The 24,785-nt window shown below is 31.8% G+C and overlaps 1 protein-coding gene across 4 annotated transcripts in view; it reads left to right on the plus strand.

The window, feature by feature from the left end:
• Positions 1–24,785, plus strand: part of LOC132747993 (prestin-like) — a 55,532-nt gene that overhangs the window by 23,236 nt on the left and 7,511 nt on the right. For 3 of the 4 annotated variants that reach the window (XM_060737531.1, XM_060737530.1, XM_060737532.1), the window contains 9 exons: positions 9,171–9,488; positions 13,091–13,201; positions 15,340–15,623; positions 16,262–16,426; positions 19,003–19,164; positions 20,996–21,078; positions 21,682–21,829; positions 22,664–22,777; positions 23,847–23,924. In XM_060737531.1, the coding sequence (XP_060593514.1) occupies positions 9,171–9,488; positions 13,091–13,201; positions 15,340–15,623; positions 16,262–16,426; positions 19,003–19,164; positions 20,996–21,078; positions 21,682–21,829; positions 22,664–22,777; positions 23,847–23,924 (1,463 nt within the window). Of the gene's footprint in view, positions 1–122; positions 185–9,170; positions 9,489–13,090; positions 13,202–15,339; positions 15,624–16,261; positions 16,427–19,002; positions 19,165–20,995; positions 21,079–21,681; positions 21,830–22,663; positions 22,778–23,846; positions 23,925–24,785 lie in introns of those variants that run through there. The other variant, XM_060737533.1, reaches the window with a different exon arrangement.

Consider the following 24,785-nt stretch of genomic DNA (forward strand, 5'->3'; position numbering starts at 1 on the left):
TATATACAAAAACACTTATATCATTAAGTGCTATAATTATACAGTACAAGTTTTCTTACATGTTACTGATATGTGTTAAATTATATTATCTTACATGGGTGAGTTAGTATAAATAGATACACTAAATTGATACACTTAATTGGTTTTATTATATCTATTAAGGATAAGATTTAAAGTATGCCAGGTTTGTTAATTTTTCTCTTAATAACTTTAATATATATAAATTATGTGTTATAATCTCTTTTTAAAAATGTTTACTTTTTATAAGTTTTAGAAAATGTTAAGGAAGTTGAATGACTCAGGCTGTGTAATTGTCAGCCGGATGTACATTTTTAAATGTATTTAAAATGGTGTACATTTCAGTCATACAAGATATTAGAGTATTACATAGTGTACATGGTATCAGTTAAGTGACGGTAATATAGCCATTTAAGGAAGTAAATTAAGTTTCCGATTCATTGATTATTTAACATAATCATTTAAAAGTATGAAGTTATGATAAATAATTTGAGTATTATTGTTTATGGTGAAATTTTACTCTAGAAACTGACTCATATTTACTTTGTATTTTTTGAGATTTTGTTTAACTGTGCAGTGCAAAATTTTGTGATAAGTCAACCAAGAAACCTTGACAATTTTTTTAATTTTCACTTGTAAATGAAGAACACTCTTTCTAATTTATGTCTGGTATATGATTATAGGCAAAGTCTAAAATTAAGGGGGAGGGGCAGCATGGCTGTGTGGTTAACACGTCAGACTAGTAAGCTAATGAATCACTAGCGGCATGGGTTCAAGCCCTGTCAGGGGCAAGTCATTGTTTCCTTGAGCAAGAAACTTACAGCTTGTAAAATGTCCAAACACTCATTGGTCAGTACTGGTAGTTGGTTCCTGGAACAGATTTGAAAGTGTGCATCTATAAGCTTATAGCTTCCTACACAATCAAACTAAAAACAATTCTAAGGGGTGGGGTGACAGGTAGTTAAGGCATTAATATTCTCTGAACTAAAGAATGCTACTAAAAGGTAAAAATTATAAATCTTTATAATAGTCAGACACCATGATTCCATTGACAGTCAAATTCAAATTTCATTTCATTTCTGTCAAAATAATTTTGGAAATCAATAAAAATAACCTATTTAAAATTCTTAGTTTAATATTATTTCATATTTTCATATTTCTTTAGTTACTGAGAAATTTTTATATACCTTTATGAATTAAAAAAAACTGCTGACTAAGCTGATCCGAAGTGATAAAACAAGAATGTCTATTTAAATCTGATCATTTTTTTTCTGCTGCAATAAATACATAGAAAATGTCAGCATGATTATATAAAGTTTATTGATCTGTAAGTCTTCAAACCTGATCACACATAATACAAGTAGTACCAAACATGTCATGGGTGTGTTGCATACACATGTCTGCTGTTTATGAAAGTAGATAAGCTATTCAGTTTGAGTTACTTTTTTCTGCTGAGAAATTTTAAAGTAAGTTAATGCAATACTATAATCTTGTCCCCGAGCTCCTTTAAAAGGTTTAAAACTTAATTTCCAGTTTCCAGATGACTTTAATAAATGATTAAATGCTTCTTTAGTTATTATCATATAACCAATTAACCAATTTACTTTTCTAATATTTTAACATGAATTTTTTTTAGCATGTACAATCATAATGAACCTTTTAAGTGGTGTAAACATTTCTATTAACCTTTGGAAGGATAACAGGGTTCATTATAAAACACTGACTAATAAAAACACTAACATAGCTTTAATTGTTGCAGTTTTATCATGATGCTTATTTAGAGATTATATGTAGATAATTGGAAATTAACCTGAAAGTTTTTACTTCAGTTATATATAATTAGAATCAATTTAGATCAAGAAGCTTTAACCCTTACTTAATTAACTGTGTATAATTTCATTTCATTTCTTATGGTGAATTACTGAATATGTGTTTGTACTGTTTTTGTAAAGGAATTTGTTATGATTGTAAGATTTTGTAATGCTTAAGCTGTCAAATTAGTCTGATTCACAGCTGCTTTGATATTTGAATTACATGTTTGTATAGGTTAAAGATTATTAGCACTTATTTACAAAATTAAATTGGTCAGGCGCTGCGATTTACTAGACTGATTAACAGTTTGCCGATTTACTAAAGTAAATGTGTTACGATTTATTTGAAATACTGCATTTCTATTGGACAAAAAATAATTTTAAAAACTTAACATAGTGAACTTATCATTTCCAGATTAACTCACGTAATTTTAGTTTTTTTGAGCCAAGTGCATGAAGCGAGTACTTTGAGAAACAACTTGTTCTTCATGTGCACATGAGTACAGGATTTGCTGATGCACATGAGTACAGGATTTGCTGATGCACATGAATACAGGATTTGCTAATGCACATGAGCACAGGATTTGCTGATGCACATGAGCACAGGATTTGCTGACGCACATGAGCACAGGATTTGCTGATGCACATGAATACATGATCTGCTGATGCACATGAGCACAGGATTTGCTGATGCACATGAGCATAGGATTTGCTGATGCACATGAGCACAGGATTTGCTGATGCACATGAGCTCAGGATTTGCTGATGCACATGAGCACAGGATTTGCTGATGCACATGAGCACAGGATTTGCTGATGCACATGAGCACATGATCTGCTGATGCACATGAGCTCAGGATTTGCTGATGCATATGCTCAGGATTTGCTGATGCACATGAGCACATGATCTGCTGATGCACAAGAGCACAGGAATTGCTGATGCACATGAGTATATGATCTGCTGTTGCATATGAGTACATGATCTGCTGATGTACAAGAGCACAGGATTTGCTGATGCACATGAGCACATGATCTGCTGATGCACATGAGCTCAGGATTTGCAGTTGCACATGAGCACAGGATTTGCTGTTGCACATGAGTACAGGAATTGCTGATGGCATTACCACTATCTCTCTTTGGACTCTTTTATAAAGAGGTCTTTATAATAGTATCTCGGGTGTCAGTATAATTTAACATACAAGTTAAAAGGTTTTATGTGAAGTATTGTCATGGTGTAGAACTGTTCACTTATTACAGGACAGAATGACTGTAAGCAATGGTATTAAAGCTGTCTGTGTAGGGCTGTGGTTACAAACTGTTTGTGGGTAACAGGTTCAAGTTGCTCTTCAAGGCTGCTCATTTTTCTCACCCTGTTGACAGTATTATGGGTATTTATATAAGAATCACTTTTTTATCACTTTATTCTATTCTGTGGCATCTATTTATACTTTAATTGAAAACATCTTCAAAGATACATGAACAAGTTGTAAAGTGGGTGTGTCTTACCAAGCACCCATGGGTAAAAGGAAGCCTTCTTTGAACAAAAAGTAAAACATTATAGTGTCGGGGGATTTAACTTCGAGTTTGGACATTTTACAAGCTGCAAGACTTGTCCATGACACCACATTATTAGAGCATTGCCAGATCAGCATACTATGCAGCTTCACTTGAGGCTAAAGGAATAACTTTTATATCAATGATACTTTTTGCCTTGACATAAATTCTGTAATATTTTCATATCAAAGCAATTTTAAATTGATAATGGATAGTTTAATACTACATTCATAGAAGTGCTGAGTTAATTTATTACATGAAAACACCTGTTAAAGTTGAGGGCTTCTGTACTTGTGAAATAAGTATTATAAATGTAATGTGCCATGTTAATTTCTTTCTAGTGAAAAGGCATATAGACAAAAGCTGCCTTTATCCCAGAATGCACACAAACAAATTAACATTTTAAGTGTTCTGTCTAATAGTTATATAAAATGTCTGTATGTTTCCATATTTATTCTTTTAATGATAGTTTAGAATAAATGTGAAGTTTTTAAATCGTTTGCCAGTTAGTAAATGGATTTGTGATTTTATTTATCTATAAAAGTCTTTAACTCCTATAACTAGCATTAAAACATTATCTTGGGAACAATAAATTTTAGTTGAGTGATCTTAACATTTTGCTTTAAAAGCAATCTTTTTTTAGCAGCCTTTGCAACCATTTGATATTATGATGACGTGCAATCATTCATTATTTGATTTTTATCTGCCCGAAAGAATTTCGGACATATTATGTTATACCCCCTCAGGTGTCTGTCCATCCGTAAGCAATTTGGTTTCCGTTTGGCCCACAATATTTATACTTCATAGGATGGTTGTCCAATTGCCTAGCGGTGCTCTTGTTCTTCTATTTCTTGAATTTTGAAAGTTGGTATCACATAATATGTGGATGGGTCATTTTTTCTAATCTGAAGGTGTAAATTGTGTTATTTCACACCATGCAGTGTTTTGCTAATTAAGTATTCTCAGACTTGAGTATAAGTCCTACCTCTGAATATAAGTTCTGTATTAAATTGACATCAGCAGGCATTTTTACCTAAATCTATTTACTTATTTGTTGATTATTCATTTAATGGTTTGTTAATTAGTCTACCTGTGGGCATACAGATTACAATATGAAGTAAGTTTTTGTTTTATTTGCCAACTTCTCCATGTAAATAAATAGAAATAAAAATGTTGTTAACTAAATTGTCACAGAAAGGCACTTTCTCTAGACCCTTTTGCATAATAAAGCGTAACTATGCTATGGTAGCACATTTTAGATATAAGAAATGTTTGCTGTTACACCTTTGAAGCCGGCCAGCATTACTGTTATGATTTTTGCTGTATATTAAATAAAGCTGGAAAAATTGACATATGTCCAAAGTTATAAGTGTTTTGAAGTACTGACTAAAAACCCATCAAAATTATGAAGTTGATTGTTTTCAACTGCCAAAACAATTATTTATATTTTGTTTGATAAAATATTTAGTGAATTTTTTTAGCACTTTAGTAGTAATTATGACCTTTTGAAAATTTAAACTATGACAGAAGCAAGGTGAATAAACTATTTGGCACAGAAAAAAGTAAATATATATTGAAATGACTTTCACTGTTTACAGAGGCACACGAGGCTTGTGTGAAATGCTGGGCTGAACAGTTCATTTCATTGACCAGTAAAATTGCCAATAATGATTGTTAAATTTTTGACGCCAAGTTTTTCCGCAACTTCTGAAACATGAATAGTTTCATGCTAAGATAAGGATTTAGTTGGTCATTAAATATTAATATAAAATTATCAGAAATATGTTTACTGAAATTTGTATAGGTTTGGAATAATACTATCAATTAGTTATTGATTTTATTGTGTTAATATATGGAATTTAATATTATGCTTGAAAATTAACATACATGATAATTATGCAAATGATGAATCAACTTTTAATTATGAAATGAGTCTATAACAGTAGTTACTTTTGAAAATAAATATATGTTATTTATAAATAGATTTTAATTATGAAGTTCTTGCATATTGATGATGACATGCAATGAAAATATGTATTTGTGTTATGAATATTTGGTTATAAAATTCAACAAACATAATTCGATTTGGAATTGGAATGGATTATGAAAATAGAAAATACTGTATTATTGAATATATAGGTTTTGCATAACTAAACATAATGGGAGTTATCATAGAGGACCATGAATATAAAGGGGGTAATATGTTGGATATAGTGAATTGATCATTGCTTTCTTTAGTTATACCCCCGCACAACGAAGTTGTAAGGAGGGTATACTGGAATCAGCTTGTCCGGCCGGCCGTCGCCCTATCCCGCCGTCCATCAGTTTTTCCTTGTCCGCCCAATAACTTAAGATTCCTTTGACCTACAGTCTTCATATTTGGTATTTAGATTGGTCATGGTTAGTAGATGATCCCTTTGTATTTTGAGGTCACTGGGTCAAAGGTCAAGGTCACAGGGGCCTTGACTTCGAAAAGCTTGTCCGCCCAATAACTTAAGATTCCTTTGACCCACAGTCTTGATATTTGGTATTAAGATTGGTCATGGTTAGTAGATGATCCCTATTGATTTTGAGGTCACTGGGTCAAAGGTCAAGGTCACAGGGGCCGTGACTTCTAAAAGCTTGTCCGCACAATAACTTAAGATTCCTTTGACTCACAGTTTTGATATTTGTTATTTAGATTGATCATGGTTAGTAGATGATCCATATGTATTTTGAGGTCACTGGGTCAAAAGTCAAGGTCACAGGGGCCTTGACTTCAAAAAGCTTGTCCGCCCAATAACTTAAGATTCCTTTGACCCACAGTCTATATGTTTGGTATTTAGATTGCTCATGGTTAGTAGATGATCCCTATTGATGTTGAGGTCACTGGGTCAAAGGTCAAGGTCACAGGGACCTTGACTTCTAAAAGCTTGTCCGTCCAATAACTTAAGATTCCTTTGACCCACAGTCTTGATATTTGGTATTTAGATTAATCATGGTTAGAAGATGATCCGTATTGATTTTGAGGTCACTGGGTCAAAGTTAAAGGTCACAGGGGCCTTGGCTTCAAAAAGCTTGTCTGCCCAATAACCTAAGATTACTTTGACCCACAGTCTTTATATTTGATATTTAGATTGGTCATGGTTAGTAGATGATCCCTATGTATTTTGAGGTCACTGGGTCAAAGGTCAAGGTCACAGGGGCCTTGACTTCTATAAGCTTGTCCGCCCAATAACTTATGATTCCTTTGACCCACAGTCTGATGTTTGGTATTTAGATTGATCATGGTTAGTAGATGATCCCTATTGATTTTGAGGTCACTGGGTCAAAGGGGCCTTGACTAAAAAAAGCTTGTCCGCTCAATTGCTTAAGAATGCTTTGGTCAACAGTCTTCATATTTAGTATTGAGGTTATTTATGACTAGTAGATGACCTTTTTTGATTTTAATGTGACTATGTCAAAAGTCAAGGTCACAGGGATTTTAATATAATAAGCTTGTCTGCTTAAGAATGCCTGTTCGCAGTGTATTGATTTTGACATTTTCACATTTGAAGCATGTAGAATACATAACTTAGCAATGCACTGGCTTAGTAACCTCAGATTTGGCAGAGAGGTTGTCCTTGAGCTCTAAATGGCCACTGTTGATTCTGACAAAGTGGTATGCGGGGCTATTCAAGCCATGACAGTGGCAGTTCTAGTTCAGTTTTAGTTCTTTAGTTCAGTTTTAAGTCGATTGAGCACTCAAAAGAGGTTATTATTGTACAAGTTATATTGTGACTTTTAAGCTTTACTGGTAGAAGAAAACTTCACTGATACCCTGTTATAATGTGCATAAATGATAATTAATAATACTGCATGCTGGTTATGTTGGCATATTGGATAATCATGACGTTTATATAGTTACTTTTATCTCTTAGTGCTCGCCAATTTTTTTAAGCCAATCACCGACGAGGATTTTTCAAATTTTCAGGTTTCAAATCTTAATAGAACAGATTTTATATAAACTGGACGTTTTATATTATAAAACGCAAGTGGGCGGAGCTAAGTTTCGAAGAGCGCTAAAGTGAAATATACGCATGTGCAGAGATCTTGAAGTTTACTCCTACTAATCAATATTTATGCATCATGTTTTTTCCGTACACGCACATGTATATCGTCACTACGGCATAGAATTAAAAAAAAGAGGTTCATTGAAATGAAAACAGGCAAAATAACAGTAAAAATGTTTTATTACTTACGGAACCAGTTTCATTTTATAATTTCCAAATAAAAAGTTCAATTATTCCAACAAAGTATGTATGTAATATTTCTTACTTTTATGTAAATATTACAGCCCGTGCCGCTGCAAAACCGAAAGTAGGGTGTTTTTTTTTATTAATTTTACATTTATTTTTGACAATATACTGCCATTTGTCCGAAGATGATATGTATATGAACATAATAAATATGTATGATGCATATATAATCAAGCTACAGATTCATTTCAACCCGAAAAATATGTCGAGGTGACGGGCGAGGCCAGACATGTCGACTTTTTGTAGCTTATTGTGAAGTTGCAGTACATGAAAATCGGGCACATGACAAATCAGCACTTAAGTGTTCCGTGGTATACATCTTTTCTACGTGTCATACCTCCTTTCCTTATTACAATGGATTTTTACTGCATTGTTTTTTCTACATACTCCATCGCTGGTTTGTTTTAGCAGAGAATGACCTGTGTATGTTCAAAGAGGGTAACGTTGGAGAATATTTCGCAAATAGGGTACCGATATGGATATGCACCGTGATATTGTCTGATTTACCAAGACAGAATGCGGGAATAAGCTATGCAAAACACGTGACCCGAAAATGTGTACCGCTACCTCTTCCAAATATGGTTATACACATTTAGGCTATCGTGTGACGTCACGCAGTGTGTTGGGCGGAAAAAAATGGGCGGAGCACTAAGCCGGTTAGAGCGCATATTGGATGTTCTTCGTAAATAAGAAAGCTACAGTCGCTTCGCAAGCTCCGCTCCTTTTTAGCTTTCTTATTTACGAAGAACACCCAATATGCACTCTAACCTATACTTAAAAAGAAAAAAAAAAAGATCCCTGCTGTATTATAAATTCATTATGAATATATCTGACATGTTATAATTGGCTGTATATAATATTTTGTGGTTGTTTGCAATATAATTAACCCAAGTCACTTATTTCCAAACAACCGTTTTATTATGTAGGGCCATATTATATTATATAACCTGTCAAAAATCTTTATAACTTTATAATTATTAAATAATAAAAAGTGCAAACAGGCATATGACTATAGGCGCTGTAATGATGAATGAAGGTTTTGACTAATTAAGATATTTTATATCTATTTGTGTTTATAAATTTAAATCACATAATGCTAACTACTAATTGCAAAGGTTACATATTATGTAGGCTTCAAGAATTCAATTTGCACATTTACTTTATTTTTGGTTATATCTCAAAAAATCAGAAGATGGCCATGGATATGTGTAACATTGGAATTCAAAAATAATGGACTGTTCATGTTTGAACGGATGATTATATGGTTTTATTAAATGTTTATTTTTGTCTATATATTTTTTTAGTTAATTTGTATTTTTTCCTTTTTGATAATGATACAACAGTTTTGTATACAAGCCTGTAGTAACATTGGAACATGTTTATGATGACCATGCAGTCCAGAGAGATGAAAAAAGAGAACATTATCATCCAGGTTAACTGTAGATGTAAAATCTTGTTCTTGATTAATTTTACAACAAATGTGTAAAATGAAATATGACTTTTTTTTTCAGGTCAAGCAGAAGATGAAATTAACAAGTTGTTAACGAAGCCAGAGGCTAATGGTCATCCGAAGGTTCTTGTCGAGCGTAATCTATTCTCACAGAAACAGTTTGATGAAAATTTTGAGGCAGGGACGCGGCCCTCGCCGACTGTAAAACAGATTATACACAAGAAACTGTCAAAATGTCGATGCTCAGGGACTTGTTTGAAGGGGTTTATTTATTCGTTGTTCCCGTTTATAAGTATTATGAAGAACTACAACATCAGACAAGATATAACCGGAGATATTGTCTCGGGGCTGACAGTCGGAATTATGCATATCCCACAAGGTGCGTTAGAATATATAATATTTATGATATTATTATTATATTCAGAAGGTAGGTGCCATTTTGATTGATAGCATCACTGGTGATATATCAGGACATTAACTACAGTTTTCATATAGACATATATATATATAAACTGCAAACTGTTTCATAAGATTTATTTAAACTAAGCAGGTTCTTAGCATATTACAAGAGAAACATTTTCAGCAAGAAAAATTGGGAGTTGCTGATCATGTTACAGTGTAATCTGCCCTTGAATTTGAATTATTTAAGTGTTACTGTCCGCCATGTTTTTGTCGGGTGACTTATAAATTATATAGAATTGAAGTACTATCTTCATGTTCAAAGCTTGAAACCAGACATCAAAAATCAAACCTTTTTTTACATTTTAAGTTTTTGTCCCAGATTTATGTAAACTTTATTATTATTTTTTTAGTCTGGCTGTACTTGACAGACATGGTAATTGTTTCTGTCTGTTTTGACATGTATTTATTATGTAAACAGTATAATATGTCATAATTATTTTAACGAGATATTTTACATTCTCACGAGTGCACTGAAAACACAATTTAAATTCATTTTGCTAAAATTAATGTTTCCTAAGAAATAATGGGTTTGTTAAAGATTTAATGTCAAAGAGATCAAATTATATAAATTTTGCTGGAAGAAAAATGATTTGAAATGTTCTTGCCTTATTTATCTTAACAAAGACTTGAAAGTGTATAAAGCTATATATTTGCTGCAAAAAATATTAAGTTTTTAATAAAAAAAAGAGAGAGAAATACTTCCAAAATGCTTGTATGAAATAAATATGGTAGTGCCTTTTAAAAGCCAATGGCGCATTAGCACCAAATTATAGTTCTAAAACAGATAATACCCTACTTAATAATAGCAGAATAATATTTTGTTCCAAAACATTTTAGAAATCTATTCTTACTTTTATTTTACAATATACCAAGTGTTAGATAATAGAGACATTCTTTATTACAAATTTTTAGAGACCATTAGATTATAGAACCAATGTATTTCTATTGTCGATAAATTTTATAAAAATATTCCAGATAAGCATTACAAGATAATGATTTATTTCTGCTATAGAATTTAAAATGAAAAGGGTGCATATGAAGGGTAATAACAAATATATATTACACCTAAAAAGTATTTGAAGTTTGAATTTGTTTGAGTATTCATGTAGCTTAGTAATGAATAAGCAAGTGATTCCAATAAATAATGACCCGTACGAAGTATTAATATAGAGTCTTAAAGTATACCTGGAAAAAAAAGACACTAAAAGGGCATACAAATTTGTGATCAACTGCTTTTATATATAAAATGTTGAGATTTGTTTAGAAGGAAAAGTTGAGACTTTATGAACCAGTACTTATGAATAATTGTTATCCATTCTTTTAACCAACCATAAATTTTTATCTGAAAAACTGAAGATGGCTTTATCTAGAATCTAATATGATTATACAACTGCCTTACTTTTATTAAAGAATGTTGCACTATGTAATGAAATAATTATTTGTGTCTTATAATTACTCTGATCATTATATAATGTATTCAATTTTTATCTCAGAAGTTTGGGTTTTCATTCTCACCAGGCATGCTGAAACTAAATGTTCCTGTGTGTTAGTAAATGATTTATAATAGCTTATGATATCAAAATAATAGTTTATGATATCAGGGATCAAAGGCAATGTATTACATACTATTACTTTTATAGTATTTCCAACTGTTGTGTTGTGAAAATGAAAATTTCTTTGATAACTTCCCAAACGTTTTTAGTGCAAAAAAGTATGAACGCATTTTTTCTTCAAAGGTCAAAATTCAGTTGGTGTTCTTACATTATGTTTTAAAGATACAAACTTTGTATATGCCTATTTCCTTTACTGTAGATTGTAATACAACTTAAGTTGATGAATTTTATTTGATGAATGTTATGAGTTTAATAAATGACTTGCTCTAAGAATTATTGCTCTCGGCTTAGATCCTGTTGATATTTTAATCTTTGATGTAAGGAAACAAAACGTGTCCAGCTAGCTTTTGTAAGTCTTTATTGTTCTAAATGTCATGCCTAGATGTGCTTGTTGTAATACAAAAATGGGCACCTGGGGGCCATATTTATGAAGGTCCTTAGTTTCTAAGGGAAACATTCCTTACCTTGAAGGAAACTCCCTAAGGTCAAATTTTTTCCTAAACTTTGAAGTCAAAAATCCCTTAAGTGAATTCAAGTTTTTCCCAACCAGTACCATAAAACTGGAAAGTTACCATAATGACCTTTACTACTTTGTCTTACAAACATTAACAAACAAATAAACAAATAAAAACAAACAAACAATCAATTTAAGTGACCGGAGGATACAGCCAGGGCAGCCTGCACAACTAAGCAGTCCTACCAGGCACAATACTGAATGGTGGTTCAGGTCATGTTTTGTATTTCAATATCCAGATCCCTGAAACTTTGATTAAACTGTTCTAAATAATCCATTACACAGATTCAACAGGTTAAAGGCTTTACATTATACTGCGCACAAAGGTACCAGTCATATTTTGTATTATGATTTGCAATTAAAACAACAGCTGCATCACTGTGTCTTAAATAATATAGAATTATAATGTATAAGAAATACAAAAAAAGGGAAATATTTATTTTCTAATATTTCAATGTAAGGTTACCTTGACATGTTTATTAGTATTTTATATAATACATAGAATAGTAATATCTTATAAGTAAATGTATGTTGCCTGTCATAGTAAGTACTAATTTCAAAATAAATGTTATCTTTTTTCTAACCTTAAGCATTGACAGGTCATAGAGGTTATATGTTCATGACCTTGCATATTAAATAGATATTAATTTGTGTGACATTAATGGGTGTAATCCATGTTAAATATTAGTTGTGACATATGTAATGTCACCTTCACACTATAAAAATACCTAATGAATGATTTTACACTAATATTGTCTGGTCACCTCACACATATTCAAGTCATGGTTTTTGCTGTGTGGTAAAATTTATGGTTATAATGAGTTTACCAAATTACTTTTTTTATAGGTTTTTTTGTTGTTGTTGAGAAATTTGTTTTGTGCAAAGCTGTAAAGCTATTTACGGAAAAAGATAAACATAAAAATGACTATTTAGGAAAAATTAATGGAGTGAGCTCAAATCATCTGAAGGTTTACAATATACAAGTGATTGGTATAGACCTTCATGATGGGCAAAGGTGTAAAATTCTCAAAAAATATATGTGCCGGCCCATCTTGGTTTGCACTCAGGTCAACAGCAGCTAAAAAAAATCAAACTGTTTTAATTCTTATTATTAACTGTTTGACTTTTTATAAAAAGCGAACAGGGTTTTTTAAAAGATTTTACATTTAAAGTTATTACTTTAAAAGTAAAAATTTAAGTAGATTTTCAACTTCATGAAATATCTTAAATTTCCCAATATGCTGAATATAATTTTTTCCCAATTTATGCCAGGGCCCTTTTTCCTAAATAGCTGAAAAGGGCCCTATATAATAAGAAGTTATCACAGTTAAATGTTGAATCACCCTATGATGAAATATTATAATAATTTTACCAATGTATGTACGTTTTCAGGTATGGCTTATGGTATGTTGACAACTCTGCCACCTGTATATGGATTGTACATGTCATTCTTCCCTGTTCTTCTCTACTTTTTATTTGGATCCAGCAAACATGTCTCTATGGGTAGGTATCACCTCTCTTTACTTATAATAGTCTTCATTCATATATTTTATTCATTAATTCTTTGCAACTGACGGCTGTCTTAAATCATTATTACTTCCTGTAAAATTTACAGGAAAGAATTGAATAATTATAAGGAGAATTATCACTGGTCACTTAAAGTTACAAACTGAAATCTGAAAATCTCATAAAGAATTATTATAGTTCTTGCTATTCTAAAATAGAATTTTGCGGATAATTCTAAAAGAAAATATTAAAGATAGTTCTTGCCATCTGTTCATGCTATATGTATTGAAATCTTTAAAAAAACATATGCAAATTAACCAGTTTTACTTTGGCTGACACTAGATACTTCTTGTTTATGATAATATAATGGTATGTATTTGTTCAATGTAATCAACTTATAGATTTTAACAGAAATAATTATTTTCTCCATGCTGTGAAGAATTCACTCAATCAAAGAAAGCTGGACTTGACATGATTAAAAAAGCATGAAATATGCCTTATAATGTGGAATACCTCGTTAAAAATTCCAGAAAAAGAAAAGAGTTAGCATTTTAATGAGACCGAACTGATATTATGATGCAATGTCTACATAAATACTTGACTTAATTACTATATTGTTTAATATAGGTTTGTCCAAGGTGATATAAACTAAATAGATATTAATCCAATTTAATTCATTAGTATTAGAAGTGCTCTTTGGTACCCGGCTTTGAAAGACAAATACTTTGATAAGTTATGCTGAATCAAAAATACATGCATAATGTTTATTTTATACTTTAAATGTTTGACTTTGTGAATTGGAAGTAATAGTCACTATCTTAAGAGTACTTTGATTATATCACAAATCTTAAACATGACTATTTGAAGAATCGTGCAGAATGATGTTGGCATGGGCACTTTGACGCAAGTTTTTGCGTGGAAGTTGGTATCTCCAAAACTACATGGAATGGGTTGAAATTTCACACACTTATTAAAAAAGTGAGAGCGTAATAACGAGGTCACTGTCCAAGGTTTTTAACACTTAATGTGAATTTGGACAGAATTATAACCTTTTTTGAACTTAGAAATTTTTACATTATCCAGGCCCTTGTTTTACTAAAAAAGAGCACACTGTCCTTCAATAGCTCTTATTTTACTGTTACAATTTTTTCAAAGTACAGACCTATTAATTATTTCAAATTCTGAAGTAAAAACATTGTGCTCTTATTAAGGAAAAATTTCAGAAATCAATTACCAACTACAGTTCTTTTCTTTCAAATTGTTATTTAGCCAATTGACATAAATAACAATTTGAATGGGAAACATTATTATCTTAACTTCTGCTTGGGTAAACTAGAGATCTATTGTAAGAATTAAATATCATTGATAAAGCAAGCTTACAGAAATTATGTGCAATTTGATTTCCATAATTGAAGATATATGAACACTTGAGGAATACTTGAAGAATAGGTTTTGCAAAAAATTTTATTTTCAATTTTTTTGGAGTTTTTTTTTTTCAAATTTTGAAAGCAAATTTGGGGTCCTGGTTTTGATTGCATTTTTAAAAGAAAAAGTGATTTTTAAAAAACATGGGAAAGAGGGGCATTGGGGCATTTTTTATTAAATTTTGAAGTTTTTTTATTTAAAATGGGAAGGGGGGGAACTCCTGTAATAGTCATTACTGGTTATTTCAGTAACTTTATTTTCATGTGATGAGTCTCATGAAAAGATGACATTAAAGTATAAAATATTGTCACAGTGGTTTTTTTTCTGAACAAGAAAATTCTTAAAACATGTAAAAATTTTAATCATTCTTACTATTCCTTTTGAAATAAAAAAAAAAATTGTCGTTAACGTACGTTAATGCTGTATAACAATTACTAGCCAACAGGTGTCTAATTGTAGGGAGATGTGACCCTGTTGTATAGATATATACCTCTCATCTCTCAACCGGTGATCATAGGTTTGAGCATTAATGAAGGCACATGCATGTTTCATTCTTGAATCTTTGCAGTACCTTTGTAAATTCAGGACATGGTTTTGAATGTAGCTCATATAAGTTCAGAGATCTCATCTTGATCTAGCTAAAATACATATTTTTAAAGTAATATTACTTTTTGAGAAATGTTGTAAAATATTTTTGTTGATTGTTTTAGGTACCTTTGCTGTAGCATGCTTAATGATTGGATCTGCTGTTTCCAAGGGGATGGACAGTCTGGGAGAAGACTTCCTGTCATCTAAACCAGTTGTACTTTCATCAGAGAACCAGACACAAGTCGTGCTGAATGAGACTTTTGGAAATTTTACAGGCAACCAGTCTGAAACAACAACAAGAAAGTCAATATCAACAGCAGACGACACATCAGAGATGTCACCAGAGGAGCTTGATCTACGGCTTCAGTTTGCTATGTCTGTTACATTTATGGTCGGAGTCATTCAGGTGAAAACCAGCTAGAGAACAAATTTAGTTTATGGTTTTAAATTGTTTCTTCTTCAAATTCTAATCAGTAAATATTGTTATAAACTTATAATATTTCACAAATGCTCCCTGTGAAATATGTTAAGTTACTGCATTATATTAGGCATATTTGAGGAATTGGTATACAATATTGATACCAATAATACAATTTGAAGTTGAAAAAGTCCATTAGGTTAAGGGTTAAATCATATAAGAAATGATGGAAAATCAAATGAACTTGCTGAAAATGAAATATGTTTTCAATTATTCTGTAGAAATTAAGATATATGGAAACAATCACCTTGACCCTCTAGTGTGACTGTTACTTCTTTGAGAATAGGTTATTTAGGGGTGATGTATTTAAATTACATCAGCATTGTAAAAGTTATAATTTAAGTGACTTTTCAGCTTTACTGGCGAAGGAATCCTAGATGTGATACAAGCTACCTGGACAGATATTCACATCAAAACATTCCAAAAAAACTTATTTTATGAAAAGACATGGCCAAATAAGGAATTATGCTATATGAATTTAAACAATTTGCTTGGTCCTGAAGAATAGTACTAATTCATTTTACAATGCTTAAATATCCAATTATAATGGGACTTTTCACTTTCAGCTGATAATGGGTGTTTTCCGACTGGGTTTTATCACAGTCTACCTCTCAGATCCACTAATAAGTGGCTTCACAACTGGAGCAGCTTGTCATGTCTTCACAAGTCAAATCAAACATGTGTTTGGTGTATCAACTGAGAGATACAGTGGTGTGTTTAAACTTGTATATGTAAGTATGTTACTTTATGAGTGATACAGTGGTATGTTTAAACTTGTATATGTAAGTATCTTACAAACTGAGATACAGTGGTGTGTTTAAACTTGTGTATGTAAGTATATTACAGAACGAGTGATACAATGGAGTGTTTAAACTTGTATATGTAAGTATGTTAATGAATGAGTGATACAATGGTGTGTTTAAACTTGTATATGTAAGTATATTACAAACTGAGATACAGTATGGTGTGTTTAAACTTGTATATGTAAGTATGTTAATGAATGAGTGATACAATGGTTTCTTTAAACTTCTATATATAAGTATCTTACAAAGTGAGTGATACAGTGATGGTATATGTAAGTATGTTAATGAATGAGTGATACAATGGTGTGTTTAAACTTCTATATGTAAGTATCTTTCAAAGTGAGTGATACAGTGATGTGTGTTTAAACTTTTATATGTAAGTATGTTACTGAATGAGTGATACAGTGGTGTGTTTAAACTTGTATATGTAAGTATGTTACTGAATGAGTGATACAATGGTGTGTTTAAACTTCTATATATAAGTATCTTACAAAGTTAGTGATACAGTGATGGTATATGTAAGTATGTTAATGAATGAGTGATACAATGGTGTGTTTAAACTTCTATATATAAGTATCTTACAAAGTTAGTGATACAGTGGTGTGTTTAAACTTCTATATGTAAGTATCTTACAAAGTGAGTGATACAGTGATGTGTGTTTAAAATTGTATATGTAAGTATGTTAATGACTGAGAGATACAGTAGTGTGTTTAAACTTCTATATGTAAGTATATTACTGAATGAGTGATACAGTGGTGTGTTTAAACTTGTATATATAAGTATGTTACTGAGTGAGTGATACAGTGGTATGTTTAAACTTGTATATGTAAGTATAGTACTGAATGAGAGATACTGTGGTGTGTTTAAACTTGTATATATAAGTATTGTACTGAATGAGTGATACAGTGGTGTGTTTAAACTTGTATATATAAGTATTGTACTGAATGAGTGATACAGTGGTGTGTTTAAACTTGTATATATAAGTATATTACTGAATGAGTGATACAGTGGTGTGTTTAAACTTGTATATATAAGTATGTTACTGAGTGAGTGATACAGTGGTATGTTTAAACTTGTATATGTAAGTATGTTACTAATTAAGAGATTCTGTGGTGTATTTAAACTTGTATATGTAAATATATTATAGACTGAGAGATACAATGGTGTGTTTTAACTTGTCTCTGTAAGTATATTACTAGGATGGCAAGCTGTGTTGTGGCAAGTTTTTTCCTTGAGCAAGGAAATTGCACTTATTACTCTGTACTGATTGGTTCCAGGAATGGAATTGAGAATGTATCTATTAGCTTACTGCTACCTACACAATCAACTGTATAAACTAATGTACCAGTATAGCAGTATCTTGTTCAAACCATTAATGTTGATGAATATGAAAAATATGTCAATATATTACATAATTACATAAATTGAGGCTAATTCTAAAGGAAATGTAATCAAACTCCTGTTTGTTTTCATAATTGAGATGTTTAAAGATTTTTTAAACTAGTAAATATATCCAAGTGCCAAAAGAAGCTAAATTTTAGCCCTGACAAAGACTATAAACTAGAGTAATGAGCCCATTTCTAAAAATAAGGTGAACAAACTTGATAAAAGAATGCTTGCAGCTGAAGTTTATAAATTTTATTGATTTACAAGTACAGGTACTTGAATATAAAGCATTTAAGTTTAATTGTTTGTAATATATAAGAATATTTATGCTATAAGAATATTTGTAATATAAGTATAATGTTAATACTGTAAATGTATAATGTGGGTCTCATGACCAAAAAATATCTATATTTAACAATTGGGCAGATGCAGATAAAAATCGATCAACTTGACATAAATACAAGAAATATATGATATATGATGACATTATTTTATTGGGAATAAAAATCACTGTGAATGTTATACTTCATTTCTTAATCCCTTAAACCTTCCAAATTTATGTAATGGATTTGCTCAGCTTTATATTTGGGTTAGTTCATTTTGAAAATGAAGGAATTTAATTATCAAAGTACAAAAACTGAGGTACCTGAACACTCACTGTATAGAGTCTTTGTCATACTGCACATATGCTCGGGCTGGCCTGGTTCTATACTGGTGGTAAAGTCTAATAACTTTTGGTTCCTGTCAATTAAGGGTTAAAATGATGATAACAGTTAGTCATAGATCTTGATATACGATCTCATTAGACATGTATAATATTAGAATTACCCGACATTTTCTTAAAATAGAATCAAAATGTTGGTGTCAAGGTAAATTATTTCTTGTTTACCAGCGTGACACGTTCAAGTTCAGTTCTAAGTCACGTTCAGGTAGTTAAATTAATTAAACCTGGCATCACGAAATGTTTGAATACAGAAATTTATAACTTACCATTTTTGTATAGTGACTGTCACATTTACCTGAAATATACAGATTTGCAGACACATTATAAATAATGTCTCACTTATTTTGTTGTGTGTCGTTAATTTAATGCAGCTATACTTGTTTATATATTTCAGACATACCGAGATTTTTTCACCAACATTGAGACAACAAATATAGTCACGTTGCTCCTGTCTGTTGTTTGTATAGCAGTGTTGTATTGTACAGGTAGATTCATCAACCAGAATCCAAAACTTAAACCAAAGATGTTCATGCCCGTACCCATTGAACTGATTGTTGTAAGTTGGCTTTTCATCTTTAGATATATTTTTTACAGTTGTGGGTTAAAAGTTTAAATGGTTGGCTTGCCCATCTGTATTGTAGGCTGGATTTTTGCTTGTGATAATGAAATGTATCATCCTACCAATCAGTTGTCAATCTAGCTCACAAACGGACACCAGTTCAAGTTTTTACCTATGTTTTAAAACTGGACGGGCATATTCTTTCATGATTTAAAACTTTGACTGTAACATCTAAGAAATGCAAAAAGAAGTCTCTATGGGGTTCATAAACTTTGTTTAAAAGGTTAACAATGTTTTGATGATTTCATTTTGATAAGAAAAAGGTACAGTTGTACCGAAAGGAGGCATAATATAATCGCATCATCTGTCCGTCTGTGCGTCCCCACTTAATTCATGTCCGGACTTTTACTTTGTCATACATTGAGGGATTTAGAAATAACCTGTCTACCACATCAAGACGATGTGTCGCATCCAAGAACCACATCCCTACCTCAAAGGTCAAGGTCACACTATCATTTTGAAGTTTCACATTATCCCAATGAGACACATTTGTGTCCGGACTGTAACTTTGTCATGCATTGAATGATTTTAAAATAAGTAAATATAAATGTCTACCACATTAAGACGATGTGTCGCATCCAAGAATTACATCTCTACCTCAAAGGTTAAGGTCACACTATCATTTTGAAGTTTCACATTTTCGCAATTAGATGAAAAATATGTACACACATTCGTGTTCTAACTGTAAATTTGTCATGCATTGTATGATTTTAAAAGAACTAGGCATAAATGTCTACTACATCAAGACAATGTGTCGCCTTCAAGAATTATGTCTCTTCCTAAAAGGTCAAGGTCAAACTATCATTTTGAAGTTTCACATTATCGCAATGAGAGAAAATAGGTACACACATTCGTGTCCAGACTGTAACTTTGTCATGCATTGAATGATTTTAAAATAAGTAGGCATAAATGTTAACCACATCAAGACAATGTGTCGCGTCCAAGAATTATGTCTCTACCTCAAAGGTCAAGGTCACACTTACATTTTTTAATTTTTACATTATCACAATTAGAATTAATAGGTACACACAATTGTGTCCGGGCTGTAACTTTGTCATGCATGGAAGGATTTTAAAATAACTTGGCACAAATGTCTACCACATCAAGACAATGTGTTGTGGCTAAGGCTCAGTCTGTCTGTGTGTCCCCACTTACACAACAATCATGTCCAGACTGTAACTTTGTCATGCATTGAGGGATTTTGAAATAATTTGGCACGTCTATCTAATAACAACATTTTGTCGCATCCAGGAACCAAGTCCCTTCTTCAAAGGTCAAGGTCACACTTATATTTTGATGGTTCATGCTATCACAATTAGAGATTACAATAATATCAAAGTATAATATTCAGCTATTACTTACTTTCATTCTCTTTTCTTTTCATAATACCTGCATGCTTAAGAAACCTTTTCAGGGGCATTCGTCACTTGGGTGACAGCTCTTGTTGTATACTATGATGCTTCCAGCAGACAAAGGGTTAATTTACAAACAAATTTCTTACTTTTGTTTTAATTTCTAAATCATCTTTTGCTGACGATTATCCCATTTGTTACGAAAATTTAAGAAATCAATAAAAGGAATTAATTTCAAATTTATTATATGATCAGACAGCATGCTGGTTTTATAATATTTCTCATAAGTAGAAAATTTAAACAAATATTTATTTGTTGATCCAATATTTATGTCTCTGTCTAATTGAATGGTTTTGCATGATACAAAATAATTGGTATAATAATAAAGTGTATATTTCTATGGTTTTATTTTACAGGTGGTACTTGGAACAGTGGTCTCATATGCACTGGACTTAGAGCACACCCATGAAGTTATTGTTGTCTCAGATATTCCCACTGGGTAACTATTTTTGTATAGATATAACCCTATATATATATAACTGGACTTACATTTATGGCAAGACTTTAGCAATTGTCCGCAGCTATTTTTAACATTTTACACAAAATTATTTCTTCAATATTTATCAGCTTTGTTTTTCTAAAAATCACTCGGATTACTTTTAGGGTTACGGTTAAGGATTAGAGTTAGTGTTATGGGAAAGCGGTTCTTGGTTTGGGTAAGAGGGCTATGGTTAGGATTATAAAACATGGATTTTGCTGTGGACAGATTGTAAAAGTGCTCCACATTTATTTTGTCAGCCCCTAATTTAGCAGTGCAATATGTGTAAAAAATAATAAGTATTAAATGAACAAACATTTCTTGTATGAAAAGTAAGTTTTGAATTGTAAACAGAACTTTGAATTATTTCATTTGAGAGAAGCCAGCCATCTGTTTTGCATGTGACAGTTTGTTTCTTCTACCTAGGTTCCTCCTAGTTTCTGAAATGTTGTGTACGCAGTCTGGAAAGCTAAAATATAGCTGTATAAACTCTATTATAACTTTAAAGGCAATGATATAGATACAAAATGTTTAAATCATGGAATTTTACTTTTATTATTTCAGTTTACCAGTGCCAAATACAAAATGTTTTACTCGTATTTCATCCGTAATCTCAGATGCTATAGCATTAGCTATTGTCATATTTGCCATATCTATATCCATGGGAAAACTGCTTGCCAAGAAACATGACTATGAAGTGGATGCTAATCAGGTATTGTTTATCACCATGGTTTCAGTGATTAACCAGTATATTTAACATGTCAACAGGAATATTGGTTTACTGTATATTTAATGGCTTGCAAAGATATATTACAATGAGGTACATTTTGGCTGTACTGGTGAATGGCTTGCCAAGATATATTACAATGAGGTATTTGGCTGTACTGGCAAATGGCTTGCCAAGATATATTACAATGAGGTACAGTTTGGCTGTACTGGCGAATGGCTTGCCAAAATATATTACAATGAGGTACAGTTTGGCTGTACTGGCAAATGGCTTGCCAAGATATATTACAATGAGGTACAGTTTGGCTGTACTGGCGTATGGCTTGCCAAGATATATTACAATGAGGTACAGTTTGGCTGAACTGGCTAATAGCTTGCCAAGATATATTACAATGAGGTACAGTTTGGCTGTACTGCCGAATGGCTTGCCAAGATATATTACAATGAGGTACAGTTTGGCTGTACTGGCAAATGGCTTGCCAAGATATATTACAATGAGGTACAGTTTGGCTGTACTGCTAAGATATATTACAATGAGGTTAAGGTTGGCTGCACTGGCAAATGGCTTGCCAAGATATATTTCAATGAGGTACAGTTTGGCTGTACTGGCAAATGGCTTGCCAAGATATATTACAATGAGGCACATTTAGGCCATACTGGCGAATGGCTTGCCAAGATATATGACAGTGAGGAGGTTGTGAAGTCAAGAATTTCTAATTTCAGCAGTTTTAAAGTAATTTTTCATAAGGTAACAGTATATTAGGATTGTCGAAAGATTATATAATATTTTACTATTTAATATTATTATCTACAATTTAAGGAACTGATGGCTTATGGTATATCAACTGTAGTTTCCTCTTTCCTGTCGTCTGCTGCGCCATCTGCTTCATTGTCCAGAAGTCTGGTACAGGAGAGAGTGGGAGGTAAAACCCAGGTTAGTACCACTGAGCTATTGATGACTGTTTTCACCCTGAGTATAGTTGTTATTTGTTACTGAACTGTAATCATTATGACATTGGAATGGGGAGCGGTGGCCTAGTGGTTAAAGTATCTGCCTCTCAACCAAGGGATCATAGGTTTGAGCCTTCATTGGGTCACAACCGTGTTTTTTCAAAAGATATCAGTACTGGTGGTTTCAGGAAGCGGACTCAAATGTGATTAATAAAATGTGCAAGAACTTGTTTTGCAATCGAGCTTAGATAATTATGTTTAAACCAGAGAAAGCTATTTCATTAAACTAAAGCAACACTGAACTATTGAAAGGGTTGCTATGCACAAATACATCAAAATTATCCTGCAAGTGTTTCTAATATATGTATTTAATTGTGATATAATAGAGAACCAGTCAATGAATCCAGTTAATTTATCCAGCGAGGTCAGTCTGTCTGCCAGTCTGGCGGTGCCTGAAATATTGCTTGAAAAAGCATAACATTACTGAATAGTAATATCAACTTAAATTAGACATGCCCTGTCTATTGATATTCTAATGAATCTCAAAATTGAAGCAGACAACAGTGTAAAGACTGGTCAGACTGCAAGGTTGTAAACTGATAGAGTAGTTAGTGTCTATTAAAGAAATAACATATCCCAAACAGTAATTTTATCAAGAGATAAAAATTACAGATTTGGATATATTATTTTGATTCTAACATGATGTCAACAAATAAATGCTGCCAAACCATATTATATTAATCTAAACTGCGCCTGATATTGTTTCCGTACTTTATTTTTAGCGTGTCACATTTTTAGTAGTTTTGTCACATGTATAATGGTAATGTCACATGTATAAATATAGAATGTCAACAGTGATTTTATTGCATAATAACACACACTTTCTTTGTTCAATTGGGAAAAATGAGGGTTGTGTTAGAATTGCTGGTAACATTCAGAATATGATAATAATTATTACTAATAAATAATACTATTATATAATAGTACATGAGTGGCCTTCACAAACTTGAGATAAAGTAAGAATTAAAATCATTATTAAATTATAATTTCAGGTTGCTGGTTTGGTATCCTGTTGTCTCCTACTAGTTGTATTGCTGGCTATAGGACCTTACTTTAGAACATTACCTAATGTATGTACATATTACAGTGTTTATAATAGTGTTTATAATTCTGCACATTTGTAATGCCACTTTTCATTGAAAAACCTTGATGTTTATATAGTTTTATATACAAGGCTGCTGTCAATTTATGAAGAAATGTCACTTTTTTTTCTTTAAAAAGGAAGTTTGCTGTATTATAAATTTGTTATAAAAAGATTCCGGACAGATTATATGGCTGCACTAGTATATAGATGGTTGTTTGCAAAACATCCGTTTGCAAAACATCCGTTTATATAGGGCCATATAAGCAGCTGAAAATCTTTTTTACTAACATTATAACCTTAAGCCTGCAGTTGGAAACAGATCAGTGCAGACCAAAAGCAGACATCACATCTAGAAAGCACATCATCTGTGCCGTCTGATCTTGGTCTCCACTGTTTATATTTCAGTCATTACCTTTTTTCGAAAAATTCCCCTAAAAATGATAAATGGTTTTATCCAAATTACATGATGGACAAGTCCAATTCAGATCTGTAGGGGGTTAAGAGTTGAAGAGTTAAGTTTAGCATATGTTTTACAAATAAATTTCCGTTACACCTTTGTTTTTGTAAGCAACTAATTTTATTCGAACAGGTTTGTTGAGAATAAAGCACAAGAGAATGTATTGTTACCATTCTGGTGGTTCACGGGAGTTAAATCTGGCATGTTTTCAAACTATATATCATGATATATGATAAATCTACCTTTACTTTACATAGGCATTTGGTGAAGCAGCAAGTTCATGAACAGAATTTACATGTACAAAGAACATTTTGTCATTTTTTACTAAGATTGTAATCATGTATTTCATAGTTAGGTATCTAAACCTACCATCAAGATATGTATCTAAGT

This window comes from Ruditapes philippinarum, unplaced genomic scaffold (assembly GCF_026571515.1).
Source record: "Ruditapes philippinarum isolate M1 unplaced genomic scaffold, ASM2657151v2 ctg241_1_1_1_1, whole genome shotgun sequence".
NCBI classification, from domain to species: domain Eukaryota; kingdom Metazoa; phylum Mollusca; class Bivalvia; order Venerida; family Veneridae; genus Ruditapes; species Ruditapes philippinarum.